At 32.0% G+C, this 12,901-nt stretch overlaps 1 protein-coding gene across 5 annotated transcripts in view; it reads right to left on the reverse strand.

The window, feature by feature from the left end:
* The window catches only part of LOC139519750 (small conductance calcium-activated potassium channel protein 2-like), a 174,721-nt gene that overhangs the window by 19,894 nt on the left and 141,926 nt on the right, over window positions 1–12,901 (reverse strand). For all 5 annotated transcript variants that reach the window (XM_071312003.1, XM_071312004.1, XM_071312001.1 and 2 more), the window contains one exon: window positions 2,705–3,123. In XM_071312003.1, the coding sequence (XP_071168104.1) occupies window positions 2,705–3,123 (419 nt within the window). The remainder of the gene's footprint in view (window positions 1–2,704; window positions 3,124–12,901) is intronic.

A 12,901-nucleotide genomic window follows, 5' to 3' on the forward strand; every position in this document is an offset into this window, starting at 1 on the left:
TCTTATCATAAAGTCTCCTTGAAATATGAAAGAATTCAGTCTGTGAACGTTGTCCACTATTTCTTATAAGCGTAAATTGACTTTCTTCCTGCTAACGATATTATGTGCAAGATCTAATTATGAAGTCTCCTTGACATATGGAAGAATACAGTCTGTGAACGTTGTCCACTATTTCTAAACCTCAGTTCTTAACAGATTTACTTTACTTTCTTTCTACTTGTAACGACAATATAAGATACTTTTTCATTGGTTTTCGTCTTGTAGATTTGAACTACAAGTTAAGGATTGTTTTTTGTTTTTGTTGCACTTCAGTGTTTCTGTTATATCGTTGTTTTCATCTTATAGTTTATGTGTTTCCCTCGGTATTAGTTTGTAACCTGGATTTGTGTTCTGTCAATCGATTTATGATTTTTGAACAGCGGTATACTACTGTTGCCTTAATTTACGGCAGCTAGTCTATTGGACAAAGGGAATGCCTTTAAACCTAAAAGAATCAAGTTTGGTCATCATTTAGAGAAAACGTAGATTAAATGGAGATGAAAATCAACGATAATTGATATATGAACCTGATAGCTTGTTGTTTGGTGTGAGCCAAAGCTCCGTGTTGAAGGCCGTACTTTAACCTATAATGGTTTACTTTTTAAATTGTTATTTGTATGGAGAGTTGTCTCATTGGCACTCACACCACATCTTCCTATATCTATCTTATAGGACTAGATTTAAGATTAGGTTATTGCAAGAATTTTTTCCAAAGTATTTTTGTGTAAAGATTTAAAATAAAATCACTATAGATACAAGGCTTCACATTTTGTACGTCAGACATGCTTTTCGTCTACAAATCCTCATCAGTAACGCTCGATGTTTGAACACCTGAAACCTGTCTTATAACATCAGGTGATACAAGTTTATCTTTTACAATTAACCAGCTTGGTGCTTACTAGTATGTTTATAAACCTCATTCTAAGCTCTTGGCATAGTGCTGCATGTATTCATACAAAACAGACTATAATGAGTTAAATCAAAGACAATGTTCCTTTTTTCTTCGAATACTGTTCAAAGGTTACCAAATATTGACAACTGTTTGTGTTTAGAGGTAAGCAAAATATTGATAACTGTTTGTGTTTAGAGGTTAGCAAAATATTGATAACTGTTTGTGTTAAGAGGTTAGCAAATGTTGATAACTGTATAAACAAAAAGTCAATACAAATCATAACTACTAGAACACACCCGCGACATATCCATACCAAGGGTCCATGAGTGAATTCAAAAGGATTTTTAGTATTGATATTGTCGTCTAATGAATGACAATAACACTTGGAAAAGTCAAGCAGGGAATTAGGTGGACAGTTTCCCCTGTTTGCAATCGCTTTCTGTTTGAACCCGTTCCTTGTTTCTTAGTTGGTACTATCCTAATGGGTATTTCAAGTTGTGATCACAAATTAATGAACTATTTGACTGATTATTGGTGTCTTTTATTTTGGATTTTCGGGAATAATTGTTTCCATACGGTTCATGTGTATATGTTTAAATGAAGGCATCCGACAAGTTAAAAACGTTATAAAAATTGGTGGATAAATTATGATATATGGCCAATAATAAGATAAAGTACATGTATTCATAAATATATAATGAGTGTGAGAGTTCCCAGAGACAAATTTCCAACAAAGGACGTTATACGTGTCAACTTTATTTAACCATATGACATGAAACATTTCACTTAGCACTATAATAGATATTGCAAATATTATTTAATTTTTCTATGGTCGAAATAACAAGATTGCAACTTTATTACCAGAGCAGTTTAACCACATTACTTATGTCTATCAATATTGTTTAAATCATACGAGTTCCATTCATATAGAAATAATAACGTTCCCAATAACACGGTTTCAGTAATAAAGCAATAACGGACGTTATTAAGAGTATACTTTGTCCGTGTAATTCCAATTATTGGAAAATGCTTATGCTAACAAAGTAGAAACGACTTTTGCTGCAATAATGTTCAGTGAATTTGACAATTAGTTAGTCATGTATGTAAGGACAATCCTGTAATATATAGTGTCTGTAAAATGTAGCCGACGACACAAAATAAAAATTCGTACTGCATGCACTATGATTATCTTAGGACATCTAGTGCATATGTTGAACAGGATGCGAGTACACCTCTAGAGCACCCAATTTTCATTCTGAACGTCGTTTTTCCCCCATTTTGATCTTGAAAGACCAAAATTTTACAAACATGTTATCCTGTTAAAGAATGGAATTCTGAAGCACCAAAACTTTAATGGCTCGCAGAATTATTAGAAATAAAATGTGTTCTACTATAAAGCATGCTAAATAATGAGTCTATCGCAGAAGTTTACAAGACTCCTGCCTAAGTATAAATAGGTCGTAGTCATATGTACTATTCATTGATTGATTCACATCCCTTTTATAGCACTATTGTGCTATTTCGTGGCGATCAATTTGGGGTTTTGTTGGGGTTAGGGGCCAAGCCGGCTTGATCGGAGAGACCTGCCGACTTCCGGTTATAAATCTGACATTCCAAGTCAATTAAAGTTGAATGTATCTGCCACGTCCCGCATTTGAACTCACAACCTAATTGTTGACAGGCTATGGATAATATTTGGCTACTTAAACCACTTAGCCACCGAGGCCCCTGCATATGTTATAGCAAAAATTGTTTATTAATATTAATACTTACGCCTCACATGCACGAAGTAACCAACTCGCAATCACCCACATAGATATCATAAACACTAACATCACAGTTCCAGGACAGATTGTCATTAAAGTTTTTAGCACAAACTTAGTGTCAAAACTTATTCGATTTAATGCACCTATACTTCTAGACGAAGCGTCTGTAAATAGTCTGCTATGTAAAAGCATAGATCGGGCAATGAGGTACAGCCGCAAAAACATAGGTATAGATAATAAAATATCAACAGGAACCTCCGCAATCAACCATCTCTCTCCGTCGTAACTCTCCGTCTTCCAAGTGAAATAAAAAGGACCTGGTATGGGATTAACAGCACAAATGATTATTTCTAGTGTTAATTGACACATTCGTTTCCATGATATGGCTATTCTCCAATCTTCAACACAATTGTCTACTGCAAAAAGCTGAAAATAGAAATAAAAGCGTTTTTGAAGCAAAGAAAAGAACAATTTGTGAAAGTGATTATTTTGGCAGAGAAAAATAAAAGATGAAGATGGGCAATCGAAAACAGTAATAATTGGAATGACTGAAAACATAGTATTCAAAAGCAATGTCCGGTATAGAGTTCATATCCGTTCCGTATGTACTTCTCAATACTTCACTTATATATAGTATGACATATGGAGAGCAGCTATATTGAATGTAGTGTTAAGAATATGGAATGGAACGGATATCATTTCTGCGCCTGTGATTGGCACAAAATGAAAAAAAAAGACAAATAGTCACAAATTAAAACAAGACACACAGAAATAATCGTAAGACATGTCGTGTTCATCTTTTAAAGTATTCGTTGACGGTTGATAACTGAGAGCTCCGTGTATCTATGATGGTGCATACTCTTTGCTTTGGAGATGAAAAAAAAACAAAAAAAATAATATATGCTATTGTGTAGGTTAATTTATGACTGTACATAATACACCATACTATTTTCATGATCAAAGGGAGTTTAGCACGGACCCTTTATAAGTCGCAAAACGTTTCATGACATTGTGAAAGTAAACATATTTGTTGCTACGTGTATAGGTAACGACTACAAGCATGTAAACAAAAATAATCATTAATATTTGCATCACAGTACGCACGAAAGCTTACTAAATTATTTATCTTTTATATTCACATCTGTTGGAATATATCTATCATAAAGAGCAACATGTATAAGAGTTATATTGTCTGTAAGAACTAATTGCTGACAGTTAATTAAACAATACAATACACATGCAACATTGCATAGATAAAAAGACATGAACTTCCAAGGATGTTGATTACGACAATTATGAGTTCATGGGAAATCTGGAAATAAAACCATGAACTTAAAAGGACGCGAGATTACTACAATCACGTGTACATTCATGGTAAATTCAAGGGTAAAAACCATGAACGTTAGATTTTATAAGACTTTTTTTTTGGATTTAGAAACATGTCTTGCCTTCGCAACGAAGTACAAAACTCGAGAGACATATATCGGTACGTTCAAAGGCAATTAAAGGAATTGACAGGACCAATGAGTGTTCAATAACAAACAAGGACACAGCAAAAATAGATGAATAAAAAAAAACGGAAGCAGAAAAAAAATTGAAAAAAAAATTTCAATAATAAGGCTTTTCTACGTCAGGCATAGATTACCTTAGCTGTATTTGGCAACACTTTTAGGAATTTTGGATCTCAATGCTCTTCAACTTTGTACTTTATTTGGCTTTTTTAACCTTTTTGGATTCGAGCGTCACTGATGAGTCTTTTGTACGCGTATGGCGTATATACAAAATTTAGTCCTGGTATCTATGATGAGTTTATTTCATAGTCAAAGAATGAAAAAAAAGTAACAACAGGGTGCAGCTTTATACGACCACATGCAGAGGTTGAACCCTGAACAGTTGGGGCAAGTATGGACACAACATTTAAGATTGATACAGCTCTGAATTTGGATTGTGATTAAATAGTTGACACAACATAGGTTTCTGACACAGAATGAATGTGGTCTAAGAACTTAAACTTAAAAACTTAAAAATTTTAAATTGGACATTACCTATTATGGTCCAATATCCAAATTTATATACATGGTTAGATTCAGCATATCATAGAACTCCAAGAATTCAAGTTTTGATTAAATCAAATAATGTTCAATTTTAGACCCTTTAGACCTCAATGTGGACCAATTTGATAACCGGGCCCAAATATTAAAAATCTAAATACAAGATTAGATTCAGAATATTGAAGAACCCTTTGTACCTTAATGTAAAACAATTTGAAAACAGGACCAAAAATTAAAAATCTAAATACACTTAGATTTGGCATATCAAAGAACCCCAATAATTCATTTTTTGATGAAATCAAACAAAGTTTAATTTTGGACCCTTTTGGTCCCTAATTCCTAAACTGTTGGGACCAAAACTCCCAAAATCAATCCCAACCTTCCTTTTGTGGTCATAAACCTTGTGTTAAAATTTTATAGATTTCTATTCACTTATACCAAAGTTATTGTGCAAAAACCAAGAAAAATGCTTATTTGGGCCCCTTTTGGCCCCTAATTCCTAAACTGTTGGGACCAAAACTCCCAAAATCAATCCAAACCTTCCTTTTGTGGTCATAAACCTTATGAAAAAATTTCATAGATATATGTTTACTTATCTTAAAGTTATTGTACAAAAACCAAGAAAAATGCTTATTTGGGCCCCTTTTGGCCTCTAATTCTTAACTGTTGGGACTAAAACTCCCAAAATCCATCCCAACCTTCCTTTTATGGTCATAAACCTTCTGTTTAAATTTCATAGATTTCTATTTACTTATACTAAAGTTATAGTGCGAAAACCAAATGTCTTCGGACGACGACGACGACGACGACGACGCCAACGTCATACCAATATACGACCAAAATTTTTTCAATTTTTGCGGTCGTATAAAAATCATAACGCAGAAAATGGTAACAATTCAAATGACGTGATTTTACGTAGGGTAAAGTCTTCTCCTTTCATTCTAGAATCGCAATAAATTATGATGATTGTAATCAGTTTATATTACAATTTTTTCATTTACTAATTGTATTTTTTTAATGATTATAGATGAGTCATTTTAGACAATAACAGTCAAGCATGGTTTTTTTGTACTACGGTGTATTAAACTGAGTTACTTAACTCAACATAGTTACGTGACTGTGTATTTTGATTTTGCCATTTGACTAGGGACTCTCCGTTTTGAATTTTACTCGGAATTCAGTATTTTTGTGATTTTTTTCTTTTTTTCATTACCATAAATACATATAATTATTAAATCTTTCAAATCATACAAAAATATATACGACAACGCTAGTTACTTATGGGCATTCCAAATTAAATGTATGGCCTTCATTTTTTATTGACTTGTTTTTTGTACATTTAAATCTAAAACCAATTTATTTTTTATCCGTTAAACCAAAATATTCCATTAAGTTAAATAAACTGACTAATGATGCTACTTTTATACACAACCGATTGACTTTTAGATCTAGAACTTGGAGACCTTGAATATAGCAGTAATTATGTCCTTTACAGCATTAATGACGACGATATCAGAGAACATTTATTATTTATCAGACAGTATCGTACAAGCTATAATGAGAAATGTTTCAAAAATAATCAAACTTTAAATAGAATTACAATGTTTATAGAATCGATTGTAGTCTTTCTCTCTTAATGTTCAATAATTTCCATCAAAACATAATCAAAACCCGATCAGCTTTAAAGGCATTTATTATTTGTTTAATTTTTCATTTATAGCAGTCACGGCATGGATTTCAAAGTTCTATACGGCGATGTTGTTTACATTGGTTTTTTTTTTTTTGTAACTGGTAAGCAAAGAGTCTATGTTTCTTCTTGTGTGCAAGGGTCTAAATGGGGTTATTAAAATAGAGAATAATGGCCCAAAAACAGAGAACATTCAGCGAAAAAATTTTGAATAGAGAATATTGGGTACGAAATTATTAAGAATAACTGAGAAAATGATATAATAAGGTAATGCTATAAGTATTACAAAAATGAGCGATGTACAGTAACATAGGGAAATCACCAATTTACATAAAAAAAATAGTACTTGATTTCTACATAATTCTTTTGTTTTATTTATTTCACAAAATAAAGACTAAAATACAGGATAAAACATAGAATACAGAAAATAAAGACCCCCACATCCAAGGCCCCTTGTATTATGATATCCAACAGAACAGGTTTCTATGAAAAGAATACCCTCTGGAGATTTGTCTTATTGCATTTTATTTATGAACATTTCCCAGAATTAGTTTCGATTACGCCACAGTTGGTGCGTACGTAAACATAGTATTTATTTGAAAAAAGGTTAACAGGGACGTAATATTATCAACCATTTTATTGTATAAATCTATTTGAGGATCGTATAAAGGTTGCACTAATGAAAATTAATTAATTTAATTAATCAAATAGATAAATACAACCACTCCTTAATTGCGTTACTCAAACTTTTAATACTTCCGAGGAAAAGTAGACTAGAGCTACAGTAAAACAATAATGTTGATAAAGTAGGAGTATGGTCATCTAAATTCAAAGTACTGTCATACTGTACACTTTTATATATAAATTATGAACAAACCTAGTTATATTTTAAACCTATAAAATCAAAGGAAACGGACGTTTTCTTCATGTTTCCTTTTTCTATTGCTGTACGTTTAGCAAACATTCGAATTTCTATTTTTCTTTATCTGGTCCTTGCTTTATTCAAATATTGCGAATATGACAGTAAAACAACAGTCACTGTGGTCAAATGTATTAAAGCCTGCTCTATTGATTTTATTAATAGATAATGATATTTAACTCTTCAATGATTTAGTGACCAATACTTTAAGTTAGACTAGGCTAAAATAAATCCATTGTTCAGAAAATCAAACAAAACGAACTGTTACCAGTACTTAATTTTATTCAATACGGCACATTTATCAATGGGAATATAAAATTTGTGTCAACATAACACTTCAAGTGGAATATCAATATCTATTGTGTTCATTGAAAAAGGGAAGACAGTTAATAAAAAAAAATGTCCAGAAATAAACTATCAATTGTAAATTATATTCTGCGTCACCAATCTGAAATATTAGTTCAACTTAAACATTTGACGTTCTAACAACATATTGCACTTAAAAACGCTGAAAATCAAAAATGGAGTATTCGATAATCAAAAGAAAATGACAGGTCGTATTATATATTATGTATGTTTAGCTTAGTTTTTGGTGTCAATCAATAGTTAGATTTTATATATATAATAATATTTCTAAAGTATTAACATTAAACTATTTCTTTTATTAAAGTACTTTTACAAAATTGAGATAGAGACTCAAATGAATATTCGCATGTACTTTAATCAATGATTTTACATTTGCACATGCTGACTCCGATTCCGCAAAATGTTGTAACACTTAATTCTATTATTTAAAAAAAAAAAAAAAGCAAATTGACTGAACGTGATATCATAATGGCTAAGGTAAATTCAGTAGAGTTTATCAAAACGAAAAGTATTTCTCTATAATGTTGAAACCAATTTAAACTCAATGATTGATGGAATTGTACCAAAAGCGATTAAACAATTTACTGATTAAAAAATACCAAAAAATGCCAATTATTATAAATCAAATGCTGTCGTAATGCCTAAACCAGAAATCACCTATTACTTTCTATTTCTTTACCTATCATTCTTTCTTTTGCTGATGTTGTTGCATAATTCAGCACGTCTCTTCTTCCAGTGCAAACAACCTTTGTGCCAAAACATCTTGAGAAAACCCATAAATATAACTTATCTTTGTACAAATGTTTTACTAGAAAATCCTTGTTTCAGAGTAAATACACCGGAGTGGGAGTTAATTGTTTTATTATGAATAATTCTATTTCTGTACTGCTTCTGTAAGCTTTGCAAATAAAACATCTGTTTGATTTAACTTGTCAAATGAATTCTGCAATGGAAAACCTCTTCTGTAATTGCAATGTACATATGGATGGATTAAGGGGCAAGTGCTTTTTAAATTAACAAAAAGCGGGGAAAACCCTGCAAGAAGTAATTCGTAAAACTTATTTTTTTTAATATTCAAACTTCCAATATAGAAATAAGTATGATTGGTGATGAGACAACTCCCAACAAGAGACCAAATCACACTGAATTTTACAACTATAGGTTACCGCACGGCCTTCTATAATGAAAAAAGGCCATACCGTATAGTTCATTTTTGTTTAGAAAATTATATCTGAATGCAGTTCTGAATAAGTATAAACAAAAGAAACAAACATCCGTCATATCTTGGTTAGTTTCACAGTAATATTTCCAACTGAGACTTTCTAGGATATACTTGAACTTTTTTGTACCGTTATGTTTTGAGTGGGTTAAATAAATTCTTTTGTTATTTGCATATATTTTTCATAGTCTCAATTTCAAGCATCAACTAATTAAAAGTCAGAGGAATCGTGTTTACCTTTTGGTTTATTTTCACTAAACAAACTAAATAAAAATAACTTCAAGAGGTTACTGAGTAAAAAAAAATGGCATATCCCTTTGAACCTCATTCAACAGTTAACTGATCGGCGTTAAATTTCCATTAGTGAAGACTTTCTCGCGTTTTGTGCCCTTCTCTATGACAAATGAGTTAAGAACAAACAAGGAAACATTTAAACCATTTGCTACTCAAATGTAAATAAAAGTCATTGATCTTTTCGGAAGATGAATGAGGAATTCCAAAGAATCGACAAGACATTATCCCGATTTCTATGATTGACGAGAAAAGTGTGAGAATGCCGGCTTAAAACTGATTCCCAAACGTAATCATCTTACCCTTTAAGATGCTGAAAGTAAAAATAGCGATACATTATTAATGGTGAGACTAATTTGGTTATTTCCTGGATGATGGTTTTACTCATTGATTGGCGATGAAGAGATAGATAAGTTTATATGTCAGAAAAAGGTGAAATGAATGTTGACCAAGTGAACATTTATTGCCCTGAAGGGGTCAAAGTGATGAAAACTTCTGTCTATACGTTGATAAATTCTATATAAAATATGTCTGCCTATTATCGATAGTAATTACGAATGGCGTGGTGTTTTACGCGTTTTACGCAATAATTTTTACTGTTTACGGAACTTGTGGCTAAAGTGTCGAACCTCTTTCTGACATGTTTACTCTTTTTATGGTTAAAGAAAGTCACAAGGGGATTGGATAGCAATACGTACAGTATGCCAACGCAATATTGAAAAAAGGAGTTGTGTGGTAAAAGTTAATCATATAGCGCATTAAAAATGTATTTTACTAGAGGTCAGCACGCGGTCTTCATTGTTCATTTGTTTGGTTAGAGTGGCAGTGGCAAATATATGATCAGAACATGAATAAATAATAGATAGGATCTCCATTCGAATAAAAACATCCGAAGTACAGTTTTGTTACCCGGGATGAAGGGTCTAGAAATTGTGTCTCCAACTTATACATTAGGGTAATGCAAGATACATGTAGAATTTTTGTCTTTCTTATTTAAAACGTTATCAACGAACGCGTCAGAGAGGTGATGCAAATGGAAGGGTTCTTTAAGAGCGTGGCACTCATCTTATATTAGGCATCATATTTAACGTCCACATACCGCCAGAATGTGGCTCAGTACTTATGAATCCCAAACGGTCAAATTTTAGCTCAATGATTTTGTAGCCAGACATATAGGGATGATCATATTGTATATCTCAATCAATCCTTTAGATCCCTCATTGATAGTAAAAAAAATGTGTCAATATCAAATTTAAAAGATTAACAATGTGTATATGTTTTCAATATACTGCCAAAATATCCAGGCACATTTAGAAAAAAAACCCATATAAACATAAGGTTAAACTTATTTGTTGTAACTCAATCCATCCAGTTCTATCTTAGTAGGTAAATAGAAAACGCAGAGACTGTAAAAGCAAGCACAAGGAATATTAGTTAAGAAAGATAATATCTGTAGCACAGAGGAGAAAATAACATTACATTCAAAAAATGTGATAAGACTTTCGAGAGCAAAACACTTTCGAATACTCTCTCGAGTGTACATTGTAAATGTACCTATTCCAGAAGAAAGAAGTAAATTTTTAAACAACATGTACATCTACGAAAAAAGCAAAACATACAGGAGAATGGGTTTTTGTGTAATTTTGCGATCTCATATGTCAAAAGGAGGTTTGTACACACTTATAACTGTTTTAACCCAACCACAATTCATATACGAGCTATTTTTATATATTTTTGCCGTACATGTAAATACGATTTCGTTGGCGGAAAACTTTGGAAATGTCTATAACGTTGAAGAGACAGATTAATTCAAGATCAAGATTAAAATTAAAAACACTCAGATTTTGCCGTATAGCTTGTATAAATCATAACGCGATCCCTGCCCGTAAAGAGTCTCGTGAGACTTAAACTATACGTGTACGAGACAGCAATTACAAGTATGCAGCATATAGACGTTACATTTAGCTACAAAGCGGTATTTTTTATGTCAAATAGGAGACAGAAATATGTTGCAGAATGCGAACTCTTTACATGTCTACATGGAGATAATATTCATCACTGTCCAATGTAATTAGATGTAAGGGATTTCATTGGTGTAACTTCGAATACTTTATCCCAAAACTCTAGATGGAACTCTATTCAAGGCAAAAAAGATCATCGGAAAAGATATTAATAAATTGAATGTTTTTCTTTGATAATTGATGATAAAAGTGTACATCAGTCATCTAAAATATTATATTTCATATCGGACTTCGTGATACAAAATGAATAATATATATCATGGCTGGATATTCGGTCCGAGCTTAAATCCTTTATCGATTTTGCCTGGCTACTGTAACAGTAACTGATGATTTTATGAGATTGGGGAGTCATATATTGAAACCATATTGCACACTTTTCTATTCCAAAGTAGATCATTAGGATGGTCACGAGGTCACCTTGGTGTTACAGAATGACACAATAGACTGTCTGCATTACTTGAATGATTCCGTGAGAAAATATACAAATGTACAAATATATCTCCTATTTGTCAATCAATTTCTTTATTTCAAATTTATTGTGCACGTTTCAAATCCCAAATTGATCATTAACACAGTGTCACTTAAAAGATTTGTATTCAGTATAGTAGCTTTATGTTTCCTATCATTTCACAAGACAAAGCCAAAATGAGTACTTTTTCTTATTGGTTTTGGGTACCTTGATCTGCATGTTTTTAGTGTTCTGCTTTTTTCTAAGTTAATACAACTTTCAAATACAGGGAAAATGAGGGGTTTTCGTATTAAAAAATATGCATCTCTCTTTTAAATTATTTTTGCGTCGAATGCATTGGTATCCCAGAATTGGATAAATGAAATTGGAAATTACCAAATGTAATTCGGCAGGTTAAATATGGTATATTAGATCAGACATAAAACATATAAACACTATAAGCTGGTTGTACTTTTCCGGTGCCATTCATCAAGTATCCCTTAGTTAACGATAGACAAAATTCTTCTGAAATAACACGATGATCCTAATTATACAATTCTAACAACATCATAACTAGCTCTATTAATATTAAGAAAAATCGGTCGACATTTTTTTCTAATCATAGCTTAAGAATAAATGAAAAAAATGACGAGTAATCATTTTCAGCCTTAACAAGTTAATCGTCCAGATATCGAAATTAACATCAATCTCCATCAAGCGGTAAATTGGTCTACGAAGCAGTTTGTTGCTATAAACGTCTTGATAAGGTACATGATAACTTTATGTGCTTATTTTCGTTCCCTAATTATGATTATACCATCAGTGCAAGCTAAACGATTAAACTGCAACGTAATAAAGCGATGGCAATGAATAATAAAAAAAAAAAGATCTTAATGAAAGAATACAAAGAGTGCGTAAATGAGACACATACAAAAAAGCTAAAGACATTCCGAAGTTAAAAATAGGATATCAATACACAAGTGTCTTTATGATACGTCAAGCTCTAATACAACTACCAACAATGCTCCTGATTTTGGACAGGCACATGACTATGTGATAAGGTTTAACTAGTTGTTTTGGCTCTCAACTGTTCCACTTTCAGTTGAACAAACGGCATATAGAAAAACAAAAAATCAAATCAATCAATTGAAAACTAATCAAGCCATTAGCATTCAGTCACGTGTTTGCGCTATTCGGGGATA

This window comes from Mytilus edulis, chromosome 4 (genome assembly GCF_963676685.1).
Source record: "Mytilus edulis chromosome 4, xbMytEdul2.2, whole genome shotgun sequence".
Lineage (NCBI taxonomy): Eukaryota > Metazoa > Mollusca > Bivalvia > Mytilida > Mytilidae > Mytilus > Mytilus edulis.